At 49.3% G+C, this 25,072-nt stretch overlaps 1 protein-coding gene across 1 annotated transcript in view; it reads left to right on the top strand.

The window, feature by feature from the left end:
* Positions 1-24,212, top strand: part of ACVR2B (activin A receptor type 2B) — a 40,381-nt gene extending 16,169 nt beyond the window's left edge. The window contains exons 2-11 of the mRNA XM_044252666.1: positions 7,095-7,302; positions 8,048-8,157; positions 8,318-8,469; positions 8,549-8,692; positions 9,220-9,363; positions 9,700-9,848; positions 11,594-11,708; positions 12,408-12,546; positions 12,638-12,768; positions 14,203-24,212. Coding sequence (XP_044108601.1) covers positions 7,095-7,302; positions 8,048-8,157; positions 8,318-8,469; positions 8,549-8,692; positions 9,220-9,363; positions 9,700-9,848; positions 11,594-11,708; positions 12,408-12,546; positions 12,638-12,768; positions 14,203-14,397 — 1,487 coding nt within the window. The 3' untranslated portion in view covers positions 14,398-24,212. The remainder of the gene's footprint in view (positions 1-7,094; positions 7,303-8,047; positions 8,158-8,317; positions 8,470-8,548; positions 8,693-9,219; positions 9,364-9,699; positions 9,849-11,593; positions 11,709-12,407; positions 12,547-12,637; positions 12,769-14,202) is intronic.
* The last annotated feature ends 860 nt before the right edge of the window (positions 24,213-25,072 follow it).

The following is a 25,072-nucleotide window of genomic DNA, read 5'->3' as shown; positions in this document are numbered from 1 at the left end:
GGGTCTGTGCTTACATGAGCTTGGAGTTGAAGTTTATACCAACTAGTGTTCTCTGGGAAACTTGAAGCTGAGAAATTAAAGTGATTCCAAATTGATGATATCCTAGAAAGTTTGGCAGAAGCAAAAAAATAAATTATCTCTGGAACATTGCCCCCTCAAACTTGGCCTTCGAGTATTCTCACAGAAGAGGCCTGATGAACATAAGATATGTATCCAAAAACAGAATCCAAAATTCTGAGGATCCTAAATTCCAAACACACCAGGAAATAAGATACCATGAGTGAAAAATCATCATCTGACTAACAGGTGGCAGAGATAAATGTTCAAGAAATTAAATTATGGAGTTAATAAATAAGGGTTTGGGAGTATGACAAATCAGTATCAAAATTAATCAGTATCAAAATTAATCAAGAAACTTTTTTTAAAAACAGAGCTTCTAGAAGTGAAAAAATGGGTTAATTGAATTTATAAATTAAGTAGAAGAGCTAAACAGCAAATTAGACACAGCTAAAGAGAGAATTAATAAGTTGGAAGTTAGGCCATATACAATTAATCCGTAGTGGTGCCTAGAGACAGAATTGGAAAACATAAAGGCAGAGTTAAAATACTGGATAAAGGGGCATCCGGGTGGCTCAGTGAGTTAAGCCTCTGCCTTCGGCTCAGGTCATGATCTCAGGGTCCTGGATTGAGCCCTGCGTTGGCCTCTGTGCTCATCAGGGAGCCTGCTTCCCCCTCTCCCTCTGCCTGCCTCTCTGACTACTCATGATCTCTGTCTGTCAAATAAATAAATAAAATCTTAAAAAAAAATACTGGATAGAATGAGAAAGTCTAATATACTTCATTTATTTATTTATTTATTTATTTATAGTTTGAAGATTTTGTATATTTGAGAGAGTGCACGTGAGAGAGAGAGCACAAGCAGTGGGGGAAGGGCAGAGGAAGAGGGAGAAGCAGCCAAGAATTGTTCAGAATTGATAATAGAAGTAAATCATTGAATAAAAAGCATATTTTTCCAAGCAGTGTAAATAAACATATACTTAGACACATGGCTCATAGTGAAACTGTAAAGAGATGATCTAAGAAAGTAGCTGAAAAGACAGAGTATCTACAAAGTTAAAATAATAGCAGACTTTTCAGCAACAACAGTAGAAGTCAGAAGACTGTGGAATAATATTTTCAAAATGACCAGAGAAAATAACTCAGCCTGAAAGTTTATGTTCTTTTAAACTGTCAGTTGGGAAACAGGGCAAAATAACATTTTCAGAAAAGCGAATAAAAGCTTTTCTACCAAAAGATCTTTACTGAGGGAGGATGTTCTTTTAGAAGGACAGTGGTCTCAGAAGGAAGAGCAGAGATGTAGGGTTGGCTGAGGAGATGAACTGATGAAAGTTTGGACAAATAAGAAAATACCGAGTGTATACAATAGAGATCATATCTGCTTTGGAAGGCAGATAAGAACAGTGGTAGCAGATTAAATATTTAACACCAATATTACATCAAATTGATTACGTGTTGTTGGAAGAAGGTAGTTGGGTCTAAAGCAGTTAAGTTCCTATGAGGGATGGTAGAGATATTGATTAACTTTAGCATAAATAGTACGTATTAAAGTTTAAAGGCTAGCTTGTAATAGAATAGATACAGAGTGAGTTATTTCAAGACCAGAGTGGCTGAAATGTGGAATTAAAAAAAGATATTCAAAGGTGGTAGCAGTAGAGAGGAAAAAAAAAATGTAAATATAGCAGTAATCATGAATATGATGGGATTCAGGTCTAGGTCAAAGACAGTGTTAAGTTGAACTGGAAGAAAAAGATAAAGATTTAAAATAAAAGAAAAAGATAAATTCAGAAAATACTAACCACAAAATGTTGTATATCTACATTATTAACCTTTTTGGTGAAGAGCAAATAAACAAATAAAGGGGGTTACTATATGGTTAGAAAGTTTTAATACCAAGACTATATAAAGAATTCATGCAAGTCCTGGGAAAAGCAGCCTAGCAGAAAAATGGGAAAGGATGTGAACAGGCATTTCTTAGAAGTAGGGGTTAATAAACACAAAAGGATGATCAGTTTCACACATAATTAAGAAATGGGGATCAAAGCTCTCTTACACCATTTCATACTGATCAGGTGAGCAAATACTGTGGTGAGTGTGTAGCTCAGTGGGGCTGTAGTCTTCTGGGAACATGAATTGGTACATCCAGAAGGGTCCTTGGGAGGAAAGTTTGACAGTCTCTGGTTGAGTTGAAGATGCTCCTACCTTATGATAGGACCCAGCATCTCTAACATACCCCCTGCCTGCCTGCGTGTGAGCACAGGACGAGTCCAGAGGCTTCCTGGTGGCCGCGCTCAGATCCTTACCCCTTGTAAATAACCTAGAAGTGCAGGGGCCAGCTGGCCACTTCCCTTGTGAGCTCGGACTGCAGAGCCGGGCTGCCTGGGTTCCAAAACCGGGCTGCCTGGTTTTGACACTTGGTAGTTACTTGGGGAAGATACTTCACCTCACTGTGCCTCAGCTTAGGATACATTTATTTATTTACTTACGTGTTTATTTGGGGCAGGCAGCGGGAGAGGGAGAGAAAAAGTCTTAAGGTATGGAGCCCTACCTGGGCTCCATCTCATAACCCTGAGATGATGACCTCAGCTGAAATCAAGAGTTGGATGCTTAACCACCCAGTCACCCCTACATTACTATTTGCAAAATGCTTAGTTTAGTGCCTGCTGTGTGTTTGTTAAATGAATGCGTATCAGTGTGGATGGCTCACAAATAAATGGGTCAAGTCAAACAAGCCAGTGTGTCAAGAGGTTGTTTGGCTGCTGGGAACGTGCTGGAGCTCTTCTCTTGTGTGCCAGTTCAAAGGTGCAAGTATACATGCATTGTGGATTCTGTTCTGCCCCACTCTCTGTCTGTGCCACTCCACCAGGAGTCTGGGGAGTAAGGGAGAGCACTGGCCCCCACTCAAGTATGGAGGCCTAGAGGCTTCCGGGAGGAGGGTGCACCTTGGCATGCTGACGTCAGGCAGAGGACTGAGGTGGATGTGGTGGGCAGCATCCCTTTCTCACTGGTCTGCGATGCCCCTGTGGTTGGGGCTGGGCATCTGCTTCCTGTGGAGGGAGAGGGGGACTGCCGAGGGGCTTCAGGAGCCAAGGGTAGAATGCAGCCAGTTGCTGGTTGCTGGGGTCTGAAGCTGCTCTGGGAGATGTTGGCCAGGCTGGATGTACTCCAAGCCCAGAGCTCAGGGAGCCCCAGGGGAGGTGTGGCCACGCTAGCTCTATATCTTCCTGTGTGGGGTCTGCCTTAATCGCCCCCCAACTTCTGCATCCCTCTGTCTCCCTTCCCTCCCTGTTGTGCTTCCAGTGCCTCCCAGGCAGTATCTGGGTGGGCTTTCCCCTGCATCTCCCCAGCACATAGTGGGCTGTGTCCAAGGCCAGCTGGACTGGGAAACACCTCCCTGTGCTTGTCTTCGAGTGTCAGAATTGGTCTTTTTGGGGCAAGCTCTGGAATGTTGGTTCAGAGTGGAGTATGTATTTTTATTTCTCTCGGGGGTGGTACGTGTCCAGGAGTGGGGTTTCTCTGCTCACCTGGGCTGAGGGCTTGGGAAATACTGGGGTCTTCTTTCCAACAAAATCTAAGCCCCTTGGAATCTAGGGACTGCCTATTGGGGACACTGCTACTTGTATACATAGTTCGTCTGGAGGCCAGCAGTTGGGTTGGCTGTGACTCAGGGATGGAGTGAGCCACTGCCCAGGTATCTGGGAGGTAGGCTGCCCTCAGGGCTCTGAGGTAGCAAATATGGGGGAGGGGTACTGCTGGCACCCCATCTTGGGAGTGCAGCTTCCTCTCCTGCTGGGATAGGCGAGTGAGTGGGTGGGGGTCGGAGAACCTCTTGCGAACAAGCACGGGCAGGAACCCTGTGTCTATTAAAAGGCAGAGGTTGGAGTGTTGCCAGAGGCTATAAATAGCTGAGTGTGTGCAGAAGCCAGCACGAGGAGGAGGGAGAAAGGGGGAGGCCCTGGATTTGCAGTTGGCAAGCAGGGCCTGGCCCTGGTATGGGAGGGATATGGAGCCTCCCAGGTTTGCAGGTTCTCCTGGGCTCTGAGTGCGAATCTTTTGGAGGTGCTGGGAGCCGTCCTGGGGGCTTGTAATGTGAAGGACTGTCACGGGCAGCAGAGAGGGGTGTGGCTCTTGATGTGACAGCTAATGTGCCAGGCACTGTCATAACCACTCTTAAAACACATCAACTCATTTGGCTTGGGAACAGCCTGAGGAATTAGGTGCTTTTATCATCCCTTTTTCACACATGAGGAAACAGAGGCACAGGATGGATTAACTCACCCAGGAAGTGTTACAGCTAGGACTTGAATGAATTAGCATAAATAGTACATATTAAAGTACTCTCAGCCTGCTTGAGGCTGCCTTACTCGAAGTTGTCTGCAGGAGGATCTGGTCGGGGTTGAGGGTCCACTTATATTCTGAGCCCTTGGGTCTTACCTGGAGCTTTGGCCTCGTCAGCCCTGTCCACTCGGGTCCTGCCCATGGTAATGGCCAGAGGAACCTCTGCTTGGTGAGTGGCATGAGGAGAGGAGCTGGGCTGGCCGTGGCCACTGTCAGTGTTGGGACTCCTTGCATTGCACAGGGGGCTTGTTGCTTATTTTCTGCTTGGAGATGGGAACTCCATTGAGGGACCCTCAGTCTGGGCTGCAGGCTTAGGCCACGCCTCCTGTCGTCCCTTCCCTTCGAAGTTCTGCCCTCGCCAGGTGATGACCATGGCCTTCTGTCTGTCCGTTCGTTCTTCCCTCTGTCTACGTGTCATGTGTCTGGAACTGGTTGTAGCACTCAAGATAAGTCAGGCTTGTGCCTTCCTCAGCCTTGCAGGCTCATGGGGGGAAGGCTGGCATTTCAAAAGGGACTTTCAAGTACACTTACAATGTTTTATTTCTTAATATGAGTATTCACTGTGTTATTTTCTCTTGGAGGTTGTCTTTGGTTACATTATTTTTACACATTTTGAATGTCTGAAGCAGTCCTTTAAAAAACAACAGGCTGTTGGTCCAGAGTGGTAAATGAGGTCGTAGAGGAAGCAGTAGATAGTTCGCCTGGTCTCTGGGGAGAGAAGAGCCGGAATTTAAAGAGAAAGTGCAGAGCGTCCTGCAGCCAGAGGTAGTAACTTGTACTAAGTCCAGAAGCAGAGTGTGTTCAGGGGCCTGGCAGTATGGTATGACAGCAGTGGGGGAAGCAAGATCGAGGAGTGGCCAGCCCCCCTCTCTGCGGCTCCGCCCATCCCTTCAGGTTCTCCCCTCAAGCCTTAGGCCTTGTGCTACATGAGGGGCCCGGCTGGGAGAAGCCAGCATGCACCCCTGCATGAGCCCCTTTGTGTAGACCCTGATGCCCTTCATGTGGACCAGGTTGGGTCCCAGCTGCCTGGGTGGTGGGGAGGCCACTCTTTTTCTTCTTACTGGTGTCCTTGCATGCCAGAGCCATGGCTAGACACTGGCATTCTGATAGGATGGCATTCTGAGCCATATGTGCTCCTACCTGGAGCTTTGACATGTGCTGTTTGCCTTTGGCCTCTGGGGGAGCCTCTTGTCCTTGCAGAGAGCTCAGAAGGGGTGGGTTGACTAGAGAATGATCTGCAGTGGGGGGGCCCTTCCCTCCTGACAGCCAGTCATTGTCCTTCTCCTGGAGTGTACTGTGCATATCAAGTTCTTCACTCTCAATGGCCACTGTGATAACCTTGGCTGTGGAGTGGAGGATGAGGGCGGCTTTGGGCTGTTACGACTCAGGGCACTGAGCTCTCCCCCAGGGTCAGGATGGGGTCTTCTCTCCTGGTTGCTGGTGGGCTGGCTGACTGTCCATCGGTGGGGTGACTCTGACCCTTTCTTCCTCCTTCCTGGGGCAGGAATACCAGCTGGGGTGGCATCAGGTCCCTGGCTTGCAGTAGGCCCAGGAAGAGAGGTTAGGTGGATGCTTGGCGTTGGTTTCCCTTTGGGTGTCTGTGTGGTTTTTGGCAGTGAGGTTGATCATGGGTGTCTATAAAGGGACCATAGTAGGGCACTGAGTTCTGGAGAGCTCTTCAGCCCAGGCTTCAGGCAGGGGCCATAAACTGTTTCCTGGGAACCTCCTTTAGCATCTCCTTCCTCCTTCCCATTACAGGGCTTTGGGGGACTGGGGGCCATTGGGGCAGATGGGAGTGCTGGCCAGGATTGCCTGAGAGGGGTTAGTGAGAAAGATGGATTTGGTGAATGTTTGAGGCCATATTTGGAAAGGAATATATTTGGAAGGAGAATATTTGAAGGGGGCAGTTGGGAGTTGAAGTGTTTGGCCACCTGGATGGCACTCATGTAGGGGGTGGAAGAGGACACAGGAATAGTGGGGAGTGCTCACAGGGGTCTTCAGGGGCCAAGCCCAGCTGGGAGGATTCTGTTAACCGTGTCTAGCCACCAGCCAGCCCTCTTTCTGCTTGGGGCACATACTCCGCGTGGCAACTTTGGGAGACTTGCCCTGAGCATGCTGGCCTGCTTCTTAAGACCTTCTCCTGCCCTGCTGAGCACCAGGTGTTGTTGCTGGAGGCAGGAAGGACACTGGACTGGAGGGTCTGAGGTGGGGTTGGGGGCACACAAGTCTCCCGGGGTGAGGTGGACAGCAGCAGCGGGAAGCTGCCTCTGGGAGTTTGCCCAGACATGGTCCTTGAGGTCTGCATCAGAGCCACTGGAGGTTCTGGGGGCGGGGGCCTGGAGGTGGAGGGTGGTGGTGTTTAAAACTGTGGTAGAGTCTGCCCCCCTTTCAAATGTCCAATATGGGCAAGGCCCAGGAATAGGTACTTTTCAGCAGTCTCCCCTCCCCCCAACACAGTGATCTTGCTACGCATGGGGGTTTTGAGGTCTCCCCACTCCTGCTGCTGCAAGGGAGCCGTCCCCACCCCCACACAGGAGGCTCAGGCATCTGTGGAGCCCCTTTCTGTGCCTGTGGCCGTCACTCTGGCTGTTGGACACACTCCCCCACACCCAGTCCCCCTCAGAGTGGCCGGGGACTCAGGACAGGCAGGCACAGGGGTTTGTGGACTGCTCAGCCCTTCTCTCGCTTCCCGGGCACAGGTTCCGGGCGCGGGGAGGCCGAGACTCGGGAGTGCATTTATTACAACGCCAACTGGGAGCTGGAGCGCACCAACCAGAGCGGCCTGGAGCGCTGCGAAGGCGAGCAGGACAAGCGGCTGCACTGCTACGCCTCCTGGCGCAACAGCTCCGGCACCATCGAGCTCGTCAAGAAGGGCTGCTGGCTGGACGACTTCAACTGCTATGACAGGTGCCTGGTGCCCGGGGCCTGCCCTCACTGCCCCCCATCCCCTCGGTGCGCTGGAGTCTGTCCCCCCTCCTGGCACCATTCCTGCCTCAGTCCTTCTGGAGTGCCCCACCCAGTAACCCTGGAGTCCACCCTCCACTCCCCTAGCCCTGTAGCCTGGGGCGAGCCTGCCCTCCCCTCCCAGCACACCTCTGCTTTAGTCCTACTGGAGTACCTGCCCCCCCCCAAGTCCCACTGGAACCCCCCCTCCCCTCCTAGAGCCCGTGGGGGAGTCTGTCCTCCCTTCTGGTCCCACCCCTGCCTCAGTGCCACTGGCACCTACCCTCCAACCACGCCCAATTTAGTCCTGCTGGAGCCTGACCTCCCCTCCCATTTTCCCCCCAAGTCCCACTGGAGCCTGCCTGTGGCTATAGGGCCCTCTAGGCCTCAAGATGTGAAAGCGAGCCTGGCATTTAAGGGTAGGGGGAGACGGGCCTCTCCTTACTGCTTGGTCAAGTAGGGATGGTGCCAGGGTCCTAGCTGTCCCGCAGATGTGTGTGCTCTGTCCCAATGCAAAGGAGAGCTCTTTGTGTGGAACCATGGCTCTCCTGCCCGACATTTGGGTCCCACTTTAGGGGAGGTGGGTTCACACTGTCCCCTGATGGCTCCTCTTGAGCTTCTCTGTCACTGGGGAGGGCTTAGCTGGGCAGGCCCCTGTGAGGCTTGCATCCCTTAGCTGAGGGGTCCGTGGGAAACTGTGTGCCTCCAGGCAGGAGTGTGTGGCCACCGAGGAGAACCCCCAGGTGTACTTCTGCTGCTGTGAAGGCAACTTCTGCAACGAGCGCTTCACCCACTTGCCAGAGGCTGGGGGCCCAGAAGGTGAGGGCCGCGGGAGGGCAGGCTGGGGCCTCTCCTTGGCTCTGGAGCTCTCCTTTCAGCTCTGGAGTTGGGTGGGGAGTGGCTGTGGGGCTCTCTGGTCTGGCCCCTGAGGTGTGTGGGTGGGCGGGCTGTGTGACACAGGGCTCCGTGTGTCCCCTAGTCACGTACGAGCCACCCCCGACAGCCCCCACCCTGCTCACGGTGCTGGCCTATTCGCTGCTGCCCATTGGGGGCCTCTCCCTCATCGTCCTGCTGGCCTTCTGGATGTACCGGCATCGCAAGCCTCCCTACGGCCATGTGGACATCCACGAGGTGAGACAGGGCTGGTGAAGGGCAGGGGTAGAGGTGGGGTGACCCGGCCAGACCCTTGTAAGCCCTCCCTCTTCCCCAGGACCCTGGACCTCCACCTCCGTCCCCTCTGGTTGGCCTGAAGCCTCTGCAGCTGCTGGAGATCAAGGCTCGGGGGCGCTTTGGCTGTGTCTGGAAGGCGCAGCTCATGAATGACTTCGTGGCTGTCAAGATCTTCCCACTTCAGGTAAGTGAGCAAGGGGCTTCCAGGTCATCCACCTGTGCTGTCCAGCTGGAGCTGTCCCATCCCAGGGCCGTCAGGCTTGTGCAGGTGGGATGAGAGAGAGGCGGGCCCTACTGGCATTTTCTTGTAGGGCTGGGGTTGGGCTTTGATCCACTCTGGTTTTCAGGGGTTTGTTTTTGACATTAGGTTCTGCTTAGAGGCCTCGGACGCCAGGCTACCCCAGCAGGTGCCCAGAACACTTAGCAAAGCCAGGCCTGGCTCTGCATCTCATTTGGTGGGTGCAGTGGGCCCCTCACTTCCCTCCCTGGGCCTCAGTGGCCTTGTTTGTAAATCAGGTAAATCTAGCCCTAAGTGATCTCTGGGATTACCATTGACCTCTGCTCTGGGGCCCAGCTCAGTCCTGGTCATCTGCCTGCCTCCCTTATGGAGCTGAGGCTGGTCTGGGGTGGGGGGATTGCAGATGGCTGGGGTGGTGGTCCTGCTGCAGGGTGGCATGGCAGCGCCGGGGCTTAGCCGCATCCCTGCCTTAGGACAAGCAGTCATGGCAGAGTGAACGGGAGATCTTTAGCACACCTGGCATGAAGCACGAGAACCTGCTGCAGTTCATTGCCGCTGAGAAGCGAGGCTCCAGCCTGGAGGTGGAGCTCTGGCTCATCACGGCCTTCCATGACAAGGTGAGTCAGGTTGTGGACATCCTGTGACGGGCTGTGGGCTCCTGAGACGAGGTGGCCTTCCACCCTAGGGCGACCCTTCGTCAGTGTGGACATGAGTGCCTACAAGAACTCCTCTAACTCTGGGATAAATTCTTAGGAATAAGTGCAGTGACTTTGTGATTAACACCCTCTGACCCCTAGAGGGTCCCAACCCTCTTAGCTTCACATACCTTCCATGTTGATCAGTCTCCCAGGAGAGGAGCCTGCCTCTGTCCATTGAGACAATCCTCCTGGGGCCCGGCTGGGTCCTGTTCTGTTCCCAGAGCCTGTGCCCAAGTTCTGTGCTGTCTCCTGTAGGGCTCCCTCACGGATTACCTCAAGGGGAACATCATCACGTGGAATGAACTGTGTCACGTGGCAGAGACCATGTCAAGAGGCCTCTCGTACCTTCATGAGGACGTGCCCTGGTGCCGTGGAGAGGGCCACAAGCCGTCTATTGCCCACAGGTACCTGGCTTAGCAGTTGCCCTCCTTGTGCTTGGTGTGGAGCTGCAGAGGGTTGGAGGGTGAGAACAGGGCCTGGGGTGGAGGAAGGGGGCTTTTCCATTTCATAAAGATGCTTAACTGCTCTGTGTTGGGGGGGCCATCCGGCCCTTCCCTCTGCCTTCCGCCCTTTTCTCGAAAGCTGGTTTTCTCATGCCCTCTGGTGGCCACATGAGGAAGTGCTGACTCCCATTACTTCAGTTGGAGGGTTGGTTCAGCAGTTCTCAAACTTTTTGGTTAGGATCTGTTTATTCCTTTTTTTTTTTTTCCTGAGAGAGAGAGAGAGAGAGAGTGCACACCCGTGCTTGGTGGTGGGGGGAAGGGCGGAGGGGGGGAGAGAGAGAGAGAGAGAGAATCTGAAGTAGGTTCCATGCCCAGCATGGTCACATGTCATCACCCTGAGATCATGACCTGAGCGGAAGTCAAGTCATATGCTTAACCCACTAAGCCACCCAGGAGCCCCAGGATCTCTTTACAGTCTTAAAGAGAGCTTCTGTGTACATGGGTTATGTCTACGGATATTTGCTGTGTCAGAGTACTCACGTTCTGTTAACTCAGAGTGATGATATCACATGTATGTAGCCGCTGGAACACTCTTTTCCTGAGAATGAATTTACAAAGACAAAGAATGGATTATGAATGAAAAGAATTCTGGTCTTGCAGTTCCCCTGAAACAGTGTCAGGGACTCTTTGGGGTTCTGGGGCTACCCCTTGAGGACCGCCGTAGTGACTGGTCATCACAGTCCTCACTCAGTGCTGGCACTGCTCTGAACGCTCAGAAACACAAGGCCAGGTTTGTCTTAGTATCTCACAGACACTTGTTGTCTGTGAGATGAGGGTGTTTCTCAGCTCCATCGTACAGAGCAGGGACAGTAGTGCAGAGAAACTGAGAGGTTGTCCGTCAGACTTGGTATAGGGTAGCTCTGTGCCTACGAGGGAGGGAAAAGAGTCTTGGGTTCCAGGACTCAAAGCTCAGGGGCCCCTCATGGTAATAACATCAATGACGTTTAACGCTGACAGTGTGAAATTTTGATTTTTGTAGGTCAAAAATAGTTGAATGTTGACTCTTCCATATGGTTTGACCTAATGGTAGTGCTCAGTAAGTGAGCTGGGTGGTCCTGAGCATGTGAGCTTCATTCCTCACAACAAGACTGACATAGGCACTGGGGAGACCGAGGAGCGCACGCACCCCTGTTAGCACAAGGTGGAGCTGAACGCGCACTGCCAGCCCCCGGCTCTACCCTGACACGAGCCCCTCAGGCTTGTGCAGAAACCCGGGCAGGTTCATTCTTTGTGTCACTCCCATCCCAGCTTGTGGACATTTTTCCCCAGAAGCCTTCATCCAGGCCAATAGGCCTGACCTTAGCCCCTCCGAGAACGCAGATGCTAGCCTTTGATACTATGGGGACTAGAATGGGGTCTGCCCAGCCATTGTGATCGGTGTTGCTTTGACAGCTGTGGCAGAAATGTATTGAGCGATTCTGACATTGAGGGGGGTGAGGGGTGGAAGGGTGTCCCAAAGCAGCCCACCTGTGCAGCCTCATAGAACCCCACCCTGGTGTAGGCCCTGCTCCCAGATAGGGTACAATGGCCTGGTCTGAGTCTCTGGGGGCTAGAAGGCACAGGCTCCAGTATCTCAGGGTCAAGGTGGGAAGCCAGGAGCAGGAAGCATAGTATTCCTCTTCATCTCAGTCCACTTGTCTCCTCAGGGACTTCAAAAGCAAGAATGTATTGCTCAAGAGTGACCTCACAGCCGTGCTGGCTGACTTTGGTCTGGCTGTTCGGTTTGAGCCAGGAAAACCTCCAGGGGACACTCATGGGCAGGTAATGAGCTGCAGGGGTGCAGGAGGCGGGCTGGCACAGGGGTGGACACTGCCCTTCTGGGGCCCAACTGGCAAGACACAGGGGCAAGGGTTGCTGTGAGCTCAGAGCTGTCCGGGAACTCCGAGAGCAAAACTTGTTTTCCCTGTGGGGCAGGCCAGCCCTGGAGGGTAGCACAGCCCTGAAGGTCAGTCAGTCAGAACCAGCTTTCCCAGTGGGGTCGGTACTCAGTCTCTCTTTTCCCTTTCAGCAGAATTGTAAAGCAATATAATATAGAAGGAACTCGACTAAGAATCCAAACCAAAAACCTAGAAAACGTACCTAAAAGTTAAGCCTGAAGAAGTCCTCTTAGAACAATTGTCAATATTTTTAAGTATTTTTCAGCCCCTCTGTTTTTGATCTTAGTCTCAGGAAAATGCACACCAAGTGGGTAGCCCCTCACAGTGCTTGTGTTTCGAGGAAGTAGGTAGCAGTTCCATGTGAGAGTCCTGTCATGTTGAGTGTATGGTATTTTTCAGTTCTCCTTGGCGTGTTGTATGTACACTGTGACCTCTCGTGAGCTCCCCATGAGTGTGCTGAGGCAAGGGCTGTCGTCCCCAGCGGTGTCCTCTGAGTGCTGTCGTCCTAGCCCCGTCTAGTGGGCTCGGGCGGGGCTCTCATGTGCCGTGGTTATGATGGGCCCCCTGCCCTGTTCTTGTGTAGGTGGGCACGCGGCGGTACATGGCCCCTGAGGTGCTGGAGGGAGCCATCAACTTCCAGAGAGACGCCTTCCTGCGTATTGACATGTACGCCATGGGGCTGGTGCTGTGGGAGCTCGTGTCCCGCTGCAAGGCTGCGGATGGTGAGTGAGGTGGCAGCCCCGAGTTTCCGGGCTGTGGGCTCAGGGGCCACGAGCCCTCGGGGTGACCCTGCTGGGCTCTCTGTTCCCCCAGGCCCTGTGGATGAGTACATGCTGCCCTTCGAGGAAGAGATCGGCCAGCACCCGTCCCTGGAGGAGCTGCAAGAGGTTGTCGTGCACAAGAAGATGCGGCCTGCCATTAAGGATCACTGGTTGAAGCACCCGGTGAGCGGCCTGGGTGGCAGGGGACCGTGTAGGGCAGGTGAGAGGGAGGCCCATCTAGGAGGACGAGGATGCCTCAGGCAGCAGGACCGTTTCCTCCTCTCCTGTGGGTCAGAGGCCACTTAGTGCATTGTCTCCCTTCCATCAGGAGTGTGTCTGGAGAGGTTCTGGCTTGGAAGGGAGGTGGCTCTGCAGTTGGGCCTGGAGTGATGGGGCCTGTCGGTCTGTTCATTCAAGGCCCATGTGGCCTCTCTGTAGACCATTTGTGGATGAGAGCCCACTGGCCCTGGGCCTGACCCGTCTGGGTTTGAATCCTGGATCTTCCCATCGATAGCTGTGTGGCTTCTGGCAGATTGCTTTATTTCTCTGAGCCTTTGTCTCCTCAGGGTAGTAATACATTTAACTGGTAATTATAAATTACTTGGCAGGACAGCTATCACATAAATGCTTAGTATGGGTTACCTCTTATGAAATATTATCTGTTCTCTGCCTTCCTTTTCTTTCTGGGCAAAGGACCAAGCCATGTAGCATCTTGTCCTCTCCAGTGTGGGGATATTATACAAAAGACCTCTGCACGTAAACTGTTTACCAGTTGCCTTCAGCTCCATTGAGGCTCTCCCTGTCGTACACCTCCCGGTTCTTTCAGACACCGGACAGCCTTGGGGCCACTGGAGGCTGGCAGTCTCCCATACATGCCATCAGGGGCCAAGTTCAGTTGCAGTGCTGCTCTCTGGAATCTGGGGCTGCTGATGGAGAAAACTGAGACACGGGGACATACAGGCTGGGCCAGAGTCTGTCCCTTATGCCTCAGACTTCTCAGTCTTACAAGGCAGAACTGGCGGCCAGGCCAGTTCCCTGATGAGAGCGCAAGGTGCAGAGAGATCTCGGTGTGATCTGGTGCTGAGCAGGCCAGAGATGCCTTGGATATGGGCATTGGCCTTTCCTGGCTCCACTGTGTGTGTGCCAGTGGAGGTTGTCAGGCCATGTGCCCCAGATTCTTGGGAGGGGCCCTGGGGGTTGTGGGGAGTGGGATGGGTGGGGTGAAGCACTCTGTGGTTGCCACTGTAACTGAAGCTGTGCACAGTGGGCCCCTGCATGATTTGAGATTCACGTAAGATGTTTGAATGTCACTGCCCCAAGGCAAGCAGCTGGGTCTGCCCCTGGAGCGGCCTGCATTACCTGCCCTGTCCCCTTCCTGTGCTGAGGCTGTGGAGGGAGGCCAGCAGGCTCAGGATGGTAACTGCTGGGAGGGAAGGCGTCCTGATTCCTGCAAGGTCCCCTAGGCCTCTGCTAGCTGACGGGCTGCTGGGGTTGGGACCAGTGGGCTCTGCCTGATCCTCAGGTACATCCTCAAGTTCACCTGTCCCCCATGCTTGTCTGCTGAGGGCCACTGACCATGCTGTCTTTTCCCGTTTCCCTCTCTGCACCAATGTGCAGGGCCTGGCCCAGCTCTGCGTGACCATCGAGGAGTGCTGGGACCACGATGCAGAGGCTCGCCTGTCTGCGGGCTGCGTGGAGGAGCGGGTGTCCCTGATTCGGAGGTCGGTCAATGGCACTACCTCGGACTGTCTTGTCTCCCTGGTGACCTCCGTCACCAATGTGGACCTGCCCCCTAAGGAGTCGAGCATCTAATAAGCCCAGGACACGAGTGGATCTGAAGAGGAAAGGAAAAAAAGTTGTGTTTTGTTTTGGAAATCCCGTAACACCAACAAACACATGAAATGCAGCTGCTATTTTACCTTGACTTTTTATTATTATTATAATTATTATAATTATTATTATTAATATTATTTTTTGGATTGGATCAGTTTTTACCAGCACACTGCTCTACTGTATCGCAAACAGCGGACGCGTCAGCAGGCGTTGAGGTGCTGAGCTGTGAATGCGGAACCAGCGCCATGCTGAAGAGCCTCAGCCACCTCCTGTCCCTTGGGGTTCATTTTTCCCGCTTTCTCTTTGTTTGTTGTCTAAGAATCTGTGACACAAAGAAACCCATCTCCTGTCTTAGAAAACTCAATGCTGCAAACTCTACCTAGAGAAACCTTTGAAGACTGTTACATTAAGAACATACCTTCCTCAGAGGAGGAATTTCCCCCTGCCCTCTCCCCCCCATCCTCGCCCTTATTGTTTTTCTCCCTTTTTAGACAGTGAGTTTAAGAAACAGCAGATGTGTCTTTCACGGATTAACGGGTGTTGTCCTGACCGAGGAAAAATGGGGATGACAACGAGGATGGTTTGGACCAGAGTTGGAAGGGGAGGACAGAACTGGGGATGGGGTTTGGAACAGAGCTACACTGGACTCGGGCACATTCGGAGCAACATCCTTTGCTAGGAGGCTACTTCTCAGGTAACCAAGAATCGAGGGGAAGGACCGTGTGGAGGCCGAGCATTAACGCGAGAAGGGGTTTGGAGAAAGTCTGAAGGCAGGTGTGGCTCTGACTCATCTTTTGGCCCTGACCAGTTTCTTCCCACTGACTTGGGCTTGGGCATTGGACAGAATGTTTTCTCTGCCCTCATTTTAAGGTTAGGCAAGGGTAGAAGTCATCATGTTTTAGTGACTGTGTTTTTCATAAGACAATGCTGTAAATATCTGTAACGGAGGAAAGAGTTCAAACACGTTGCTTCCTCCTGGCACAGGTCAGGGAAATGCCCACCGGGCGCCTGGCACAGCCAGAGCAAGAGGGCTCCCTGGGCGGGGCCGCTGCAGCCTGCCTGGGAGACCAGAGCATCCTGCGGCGCTGGCTCTGCCTTGTGTGGTGACACTGCTGTCCCTTCACGTGTCTCATGCACACGGCTTTCTCCAGACCCCTCAAAGAGGTGCATATTCTAAAAACTGTTTCTCTATTATGCCATAACCTTGCTCTAGTCAGTGAATGTTCTTATGCTGCTGTTTCAACATTTGAATTTTTTTAATTTATGAAACATGCAAATTTTTTTAAAAACGAAACACACATCCACATATACACACATGCTTTGCGATGTGGCTTCCGAGGTTTAAATTTTGAAAAGTAAAAGAATTAAAACTTCACGACCACAGACCACCTCAAACCAGAAATACCTCAGAATTTTCTACTTGTGTAAGTTTTATTATATATTTTATTAGTTGTGTTGTCTTGTAGTAAGTATATTTTAATGTAAGTTGGCTTTTATGACAAAGTTTAAAAGAAATAGAGAAAAAGAAAAAAAGTGTGAGTCTTCTAGAGAGTGCTACCATTTTTGTTTGATAACGTCCCCTTGTAAATAATTGTCATCAACTGTAGATTGGCTGTCTGGGCCGTCTGGGCATTCATCACTCTTGTTTGTGAAGGTATTTCCCTCTGGTTTCTTGAGACTTTTATTTAAAAACTGGATCTCTTTCATTTTGAGGGTAGGTGAGTTGGTGAGCAATGGGGAGAGGTTGACCTGGGTGAGAAGGGGAGAGGGGTGCCTCCTCTTGACTTGAATGGAGGTTCAGATATTTCCCTCAGCGTGGTTGGTCGGTGTTCAGAATGACAGGTAACCCCACTTTAACTTGGTTAGACTGTGGCCCTTAGGTGTGCTTGAGGTGATTTTCCTTGAGCAGCAGCAGTCGTGGAGGAGGCCAGTAGAGTCTCTGTGAGTCCACACCGTGACTTGGGACAGTCTATGATAGAGTGGTGTGTCCAGAGTGGCGAGTGCCCTGGAGTCACAGTCTGAGCGCGCACACTCCCTACTTGGCATGCCATGTGCATCGGACCTGCCACTTGGCTGTGTCCCTTTTTCTCTGTGTTTGGGCACAGGGTGCTGTGGGAGGTGAGTGTGTGTCCCTCTCAGAGCTCTGTTTTTGCTTCATGGGTCAAGCTCTGAGCTGGTCAAGGTGGTTACAGGGACAGGTGTGTGTGTGTGTGTGGTGTTTGTTTTGTAAGTTGTGTTGTCTTTTTTTTTTTTTTTTAACTATTTTGTGCTGTGGTATTTTTCTTCCCTCGGAATAATTTTTAACAGCAAAACAGGCCTTACAGCAGTTGCTTTTCTTTTCCACTTGTTTCTTTAAGAAGCTTTAAAATATTTATTGAAAAGTGCCATATCTAATTTCTTTAGCTTTCACCTCAGGCAGTGCATCTCTACTTCTCTGGCCTCTGCTTTTCACCCTCAGCGACAAATAAACCACTAACAGATGTAGCTGATTCACCATAGGAATGACCAGATCCCTCATCCTACCCAGTGTGGAACACTAAACCCCTGCCTCTCCATCTGGTTTTAGATTTCCTCTGGGTGATTTTTCTTTTGGCTTGATTGTTGTAACAATTTTGGCTTGACGTGTTTGGCCTGGCTGTGGAGGGTTGAGCTGTGGCCTTGGTGTGGGCCTTGCTGGTCAGCTATCAGTACCAACAGGGCAGGCCTTCCCGTTGGCCTACATGCCTTTTATCTGGGTGAATTCCCTCTTTGCCAACCCTGTGCTCAGCTGCCGTGGTGGCCTTGGGGCCTTGGCACCAGAATGTCTGGAGGTGGTTCCTGTGTGGTGTGGCTGAGGAAAGGGGAGTCTGGGAGCACTAGTTCTTTGGGCTTCAGGCTGCCTTTCCCTTATGCTGTGGTGTAAAGTGCACCCATCAGGCAGTATCCTTGAATGCTGTTGATGGCAGAAAAAGGTGGGTAATCTTTTTCTAGGGCATGCCCTTGGGAGCCTGGGTGGGTCTTTTCCCTCAGATAAAGTGTCTTTGTGCTGTCATGTATTCTTTGGGGAGTGAACCATTTAGAGCACTGGTAGGCTTTTTTGGGTTATAGGGCCTCTGTCTGTGCTCTTTTCCACAAAAATTTCATGTATTGTCTGCTTCTGGAGAGCTCAGAGAACTACTCCCCACCCCCACCCCCACCCCCACAAGCTCTTGTGGAAGACTTGTAGGAATCTGACACATCATTTTGCCTGCCTGTGGGGGAGGCTGCCCCACCTAGGGTGAGAGGGTGGCCAAGTCAGGAAAGGGAAGTGGCCAAGGATCCTTGCTCCTTCCTTTCTGGTGTTCTTCCATCCACACAGGCTCCTGGCTGTGGGCTGGGCTTTGGGAAAGAATGTGTTCTGTTTGAAAATGTCCATGATCACTGGGAAGACATCCCAAGCCAGAGAAAGACAGAAATGAGCAACAAGAGGAGGAAATGAGTGGTACAGAGGCCACTGTGTCACACTGCCCTGTAAGGAACTCTTGATGGGCCAGCGGAGGCCCTGGACATGGTCCTTAGGGGCTTGCATCAGCCACGTTTTCTCCTGGGATTGTTGGTCCCTCCCAGGAGTCCTTTGAGTGAGTTACTCAGGGTGAGGGCTGTAGGTGGAGTGTTCTTAGGAGGAAGGGAGACCTGGCTGTGAAGGGAAGTGGTGAGTATCATTGGCTCATCATTGGCCTTCACTGTTGAACATGGCCAGCTTGTCCTTCATTGTTCAACATGGCTCTATAGGTGTAGGTGCCCAGGGGGATCAGGGCTGCCTGGGGTGGGGTTCCCCATGTATGCCAGCTGCTCCTGACTCAGAATTCCTCCTGTCTGGACTTGGGCATATGTGCAGAACAAGAGAGATCGTGTTTAGCTTTGATCATCTTCAAGTGGCTTGAGCCCCCCACTCACTTGTTCTCAGCCCAGTTCAAAATTTCTCCTCCAGGCCACCGAGCTAGTTCTTCATTGACCCTAGGGGCCAGGCCAGTCTTCCTGTCATGGCTTGTCATGTCATGCTTTAGAAAGCAAAGCAGGTGACCCAGCACCTTTCTGGTCTGTCACCTTTCTCTCCGGTTGCCACCTTCTTGCTTCCTGCTACCCTGACACTCTGCACTGAGTGCTTGAACTGTGTGTGTGGTGTTGCTTTGGTGGCAACCCCAACACCTATGTGTGTGTGGCTCAGAAAGCCTGTCATATGGCACCGATGCTCTGAGCCATGAGGGTAGGGAGGTGGCTATTCCATCTGGAGTGGGAGGACTGGGTGGCCCTCTTGCAAGTGGAATTTTGCCCTTTATTAGGGTGCCATGTAAAGTTCCCAGCACATACCGGTAATACAAGGGTTTGGTGGTTTTTAGCAATATGGTAAGCAAATGTGTGTCATTGTTTGGAATTGGTACTAGAAGTCGAACAGCCAAGTGTCATTCCTCAGAACTTGGCTCACTAGATAGGTATCTGAATTAGAGAGCATTTTCTTATAGCTAACTCAGATTGTCAGTCAGTCCCAGCTATTTCAGTAGCTTGTTGGGTTCTTAATGGTCTATCTTTGGCGATATGGCCAGGCCCGGTTCACATTTCAGGGGCTCACTAGACCACAGCTTTCTAAGAAGTGCAGTGAGTTGGCTCATCTGCTCTCTCCACCTCCCATCTAGGGTGAGCAGCCACAAGGGAAAGAGGACAAGGTAGTTTTTTCTCCTCATTTGGGTGCCATGAATTCTTTAGTTAATGGGTGTTTATAAAAGCTGAACTAATAGATTAGTCAGTAGCTTCTAGGTGTTCACAGTAATGTTTTAGGTAAAGAAACAGGCCCAGTAATTCAGTTGATGAACTGTTTATCTTCTCAGTCTAGATTTCATGAATTCAGGGTTATATGCATAGTTATTTAAATAAGATTCCTGGTAGTTGATTTGTAACCAGCAGTCCACCTATGAATGTATCCCAAACCTTTAGAAGGCTTGGACAAGTTTTTTAAAGTAATGATTTAGTTTTGTAGCAAAAAGAAATTGAAGTTTAAAATGCCCCTCCCTTGGAAATTAATTCAGTTGACTCAGCTACATTTTAAGAACAGTGGGTACAAGAGATCCATAAACTCATCAAATAAAAGTCCAAATTATCTAGAGGGATATTTTTAATATTTCTATTTTATATTCATTTGGGGTCCATTGTAAACTTTGGTTTGGACAAGATTTTGAATTTAAATGATTTATCACTGTTTAAGTTTTACCAAGCTTTTAAATTTTTGTGACTTTATCTTCCGGGTGTGAAAGAAGCCGGACTTTTTGATTGTGGTACTCCACGTATCCCTGTAGTGCCAAAACCAGTGATCCTTTATTTGCTCCTATGGCAGCTTGTAGAGATCATACAAGTGGTTTTTCCTCATGAATTAAAATGCGTAGTCTCTAAATGCCAGTGTGTGGTGATGGGCCCTGTGCTGCCGTTCCTATCCGGGAGGATCTTTGGACTGTCCGGGGCCTATGCAATTCTGAGAGCCACTGCACACCCACCACAGGACTCCAGAGAAGTATACCCTCGGGCATACGTGTGTATGCAATGGATTATTCAAACATGGGCTCTCTGGGCATCTGTGGGAAAGTGTTACATTTATTTGCAAAGTTTACATTTTTGAGCTCACAGTTATGAAAAGTATGACCCATTATTAGCTAATGCTTTTTAGGCAGATGAGGATGGGTTTTATTTTTATTTTTATTTTTTTGTTTTGTTTTAACAAATGGATATGTTCTGTCTTAAGTCCTGGGAATTTCTGCTGTTGGTTGGGCATGGGATCATTGTCTGTTTCTCCCAATCACGTTTGCATTGGAATGTTGTTAGGTAGCATTGTAAATAAAAGAATAGGTTCTATAATAGAGATATGACACTTGAAATTTTACTTTAAAAAAATCTATAGCTCTACATATATATTTAGTTTTATCACCTGACAGATTCTTCTGCACAGTGTGGAGATTGTTTTATACCACAGATTATTTTTATAAAGTCTAGTGAGTTTTAATGAGAATGATTTTGTAATCAGAGTAAGGAGCTTTACCTTTCAGGATCAATGTACACTGGAGTGTGAGTGGTGTGGAGCTTTTACCTAGTGCTCATATGGATTCCCGTGATACACTGGCAGACTGCAGGCCCTTATGGGTCCCGTTTGGCCAGAACTCCACTTGCGGCTGGGTGGGACAGTGATGCTCCAGCTCCGCTCCCTGCAGATTGGGAGGCAAGGGGCTGCGGAGCAGCAGGAAGAGCCTGCGGTGTGTTTTACATTTGTGCTTCCTCCTGAGATTTCTTCTGAACAAAGGATTCTGAGGTTAGAAATGAGTTTGTGAGTTCCTGCCATAGGATGTAGTTGTCTGAGGGTGTTTTGAGAAACAGAAACTAAGCGGGAGTGTGGATTGGGGCGGGTTGGGATGAGTAAGATTCAGGCTATATAAACATTTGAACTGGGAGATTGGTGATTTGAGGAATCCACAAAACTGAATTATCTAGGACCAAATTTTCCAGTTTTCAGGACAGAATTTCTGGTTGACGTATTATTCAGAAAAGGAGGGTGTGTGTGGACACAGTGATCAGGTGAAATGGCGAGCTGTCAGGCACTTTGTGTCTGCTCTGGTCAGGGCCTCTTGGATATGAGAGTGCTTGGGGGCAGCTCCCTGCTTTCAGGTAGCAAGTCACAACTGGGAGCCCTCTGAGGAAGCTCAGAGCCCCATACCAGAGAGCATCTTCCAGCCATCACATAGCCCTTCCTGCTCTTCCTGCAAAAGTCAGCATGGCCGCCAGGGGATGGGAGGCGGTCTTCATGTTAGCCTTTTTATTTTGGGGTAGAGAGTGGATGGTTATTTGGGTGAGCCTTTTGGGTGGGGATACAGGGAAGGTGAATAATGAAGCTCATTCTCTGTATCGTCATTGTCAGTCCTGAGGCCCAGCTGAAGACGTGTCCCCTAACCCAGGCTGCTGCGCCCAGAAGTACACTGGTTGGGATGGTTTTGTCAGGAGAATCCCTGATGTGTCGTTTTAAGCCAGATGTGCTTTTTATTCAGTCTGGTTCATAGTGAAGTTTTACACTTTACCCCTTTTATAATTGGAGTACATTTAGTTTCAGCAGGTCTAGTAGCAGTCCAGGAACTAACCCGTCGTTCCTTTCCCTGCTCCCTGTGTAAGAACGTTTCTCTGCTCTCCAGCCACGTGTCTTGGAATGTAATTCTGTTGTGCCTTTGTTTTTGTCACCTGCCTCCCCTCAAAAGCAACTGCTGTAAGCTTTTTTTTCTACTGGTCTTTTCTAGCCCGAAACCCCACCTTTTTCCTTACTCCCAGCTGTAATTTCTGGATGCAGTTCTGTGCTCCAGGTATTTGAAGAACCAGTTACCTCAGACCTCATGTTGAACCATGTCACCATCTGGGTCCTCTTGATACTGCAGGCTTGTAACATACACATGTAGGAACCCTGCTGAGTATGGGCACGCACTTGTTTTAAAGTTAAACTCTTCCCAAGGACTGAAAAAGGGGCTTCTGGCAAGCTCTTCATTGCACTGTGGTGGGATGGGTCTAGAGTGTCATCTGAATGGTGCTTCCTGGGTTCCTCTTTGAATTCTGCCATTTTCAGTATTCACGTGTCTGAATAGGTAAAGTGATTCAATTGGCTGGTCTTGCACACAAATTAGTTCCAAAGACGACCTCTTTGTAATACATTTCCAGTCATTAAAACTCAAATGTAGAACATTCCTTTAAATGGCAGGATTAAAAAAACCCCACCATTCACCACTGTGCATTTTGGGAAGATGTCTGTAGCATATGTTGCTGTGAAATTAGGCCTTGTGGGATATGGCTGTTTGTCATTTTGATGTATTTTAAATAAATATATATATATATTTTTAAAGAGCCTTTTTTACCAATTCGAAAAGTTTAATTAACCAGCAGTCACCACATCTGAATTTTTGTCTCTGGGGCATAGATGGCAGACCAAGATTGAAAGTGGTAACTCAGCCGTATGAGCATAGGCTGCCTGCCTGGGCTGTCCTGCTGACCATGGGATGCTAAGGTCAGTGTGTTCCCAGTGGGTTCTGGTCAGCCCTCGAAGTGTTTGATCTCTGCCCTGATCAGTGGACTGTTGACTGCAGTCCCTGCAAGTGCTTTAGCCCAAGTGGGGTTTTCTCAGAGCACTGCCACAAGCTAAGTGTATGTTTAGCCAAATAATTTCTCCATTAAGGGAAAAATGCGCTCATTCAAATGTTACCAGCAACGACAGAGATGAGAGTAGGAAATATTAGGCAACACTGGGGTTTTGATTTGGAAAGTGTCCAAGTCACTGTCAAAGGCTGTCTGAGAGCCAGTGATCATATAGAGATTCTTAGGAAACCTCATCTGGAAGTATTAAGACCTCCTGTGAGTTGGAGGGATTGTTAAAATGCCAGCAGCTCCCTCCCCCCACTTTTTTCTAGAATTCTGTAAAAATGCAAAGAAAATTGAGTGGTACTTAAGAACTGAGGGTGAGGGTTACCGCAGAATAGAAGCATACCTGTAGATTTCAGTTCCATGCCACAAATCCACACAATGCCATTTTTCAACTGTACAAAAGAATCTGCTTATGAATTTGACATGATCTTAGTGGTAGCGTCAAAAGGCCGAATTTTTCACCTGTTAATATTTTTCCACATTTGTCCTTAAATCTGAGTAACTTTACAGTACTGTAAATTTAACTTATACATTGAGTTTGATGTCAATTCTTGTGAAGAGCTTCTCCATGTAACAGACACACAGTTAAAGAACACAGCAGAATACAAAATTTGCAGGACCAATTTTGGAACCAACAGAAAATGTCACCTCTCATTTGCCATCTTTATGTATCAGTTTTACCAGCTACTTCTAAATTTGTACATTACGTGTAAGGAAAAGAAGGAAACCCCTAAGGCTTGTCTAACTTAGTGGAGAATGTGTGTGTCGGGTTTAGGATGGATAGCGAAGTCTTACTGAGCTGTGTTATCTAACTTGTATATAACAATTGTAATTAAAAGTCTGGATTCACCTGTTTCTTGCGGTTTAAAGCAATGAGTAATTACAAACTCTGGAAATGTGACTAGTATATGACTTAAGGCTGTAGAAGTGAGGAAGCTCTTCAAGTGCTAAAAATAAAGACTTCTGGTTTTTGGCTCAAATTCAGTAAGTACTGTTTGTATACCAGGATATGTGAGATGTAAATGTAATAGGTCGCTTTTCACCCTTGTAGCTATAAAATAAAAATTTTGTAGAACAGAAATAGCTTGTACTACTGAATTAACAAAAGTTATACTAAAGTATCATGTTAAAGAAATATATATACACACACACACACACACAGTTAAGCGTGTTGCTGTTACCCTGTCTGGATTTGAAGTGTACTGATTGATCTCGCGCACGCGCGCGCGCGCACACCCACACACACACACATACTTATATATATTATATACATGCACACATCTAAAATGGCCTAAAGCAGACATCCATGTAATTACAGTTGCAAAATGAAGACATTTTGGAAAGAACATTGTATCATAGTTCATTCATTTGCAGTGGATCTTTGTTCCTTTTTACTGTGGTAATTTTAGAAATGAGTGTCAAGTTTGAAATTAGATCTGCTAAGTTGGGGTTTTGCTGCCTGAACTCTGCACTGGGTCCTCAAATAAACCGATGTGAATGTAGTTTTTTTCCCCCCTGTGTGAAGAAGCAGCCACACCCCAACAGAATAGGAGGAAAAATCTAGAGCTATTTCAAGTTTTATCTTTTTGTATATGAAAATAAAATAATAATAATAAAACTAACCTGTGTCTCTCTTAATCACATGGTGGGGGATTGAGGTTTCTTTTCATGGGAATTAGAAATCAATACAGTGGTGCTCTCTCACTTACAGGGCTGTGAGTTCCTGCTTTGTACACATGGAGTTGTTAATGGTTGAGTGCCTAGTCCACCATGGTTCTGTGGACTGGAGCTCAGCACAGGCCTTTATTTCTTCCCTTCAGAAGCTCAGGACCTAGTTGGAAATATGGGGTTTCTCCTAAGTGGACTGTTCTGGAACTTGGGGTAAGTTCCTGCAGGGTAGGGGTATATTTTCCAAATCTCCAAGATTTTTGCACCTCCCTCCCCGACCCCAGTCCTATACTTTGCAGACAACCCTGAGTAATATTTTTTTTTTAAAGATTTTATTTATTTATTTGACACAGAGACAGAGATCACAAGTAGGCAGACAGGCAGGCAGTGGGGGTGGGGGAAACGCAGAGCATGACCCCAGGACCCTGAGATCATGACCTGAGCCGAAGGCAGAGGCTTAACCCCTTGAGCCACCCAGGCGCCCCCTGAGTAGTATTTTTGTAAGTGGAGTAGAGAAGCCTGGAAAATAAGTTTTATTCAGGACTACTGCAGAATACAGGCTCTGTCATTTCTAAGCACGGCTGAGTATCAGGGTCATCCATAAAAAAATAATAGTTGGGGCGCCTGGGTGGCTCAGTGGGTTAAGCTGCTGCCTTCGGCTCAGGTCATGATCTCAGGGTCCTGGGATCGAGTCCTGCATCGGGCTCTGCTCAGCGGGAAGCCTGCTTCCTCCTCTCTCTCTCTGCCTGCCTCTCTGCCTACTTGTGATCTCTCTCTGTCAAATAAATAAATAAAATCTTTTTTAAAAAAATAA

Source organism: Neovison vison, chromosome 6 (genome assembly GCF_020171115.1).
Source record: "Neovison vison isolate M4711 chromosome 6, ASM_NN_V1, whole genome shotgun sequence".
Lineage (NCBI taxonomy): Eukaryota > Metazoa > Chordata > Mammalia > Carnivora > Mustelidae > Neogale > Neogale vison.
Note: the sequence above shows the minus strand (reverse complement) of the source record. Positions and strands in the feature narration are given on the sequence as shown.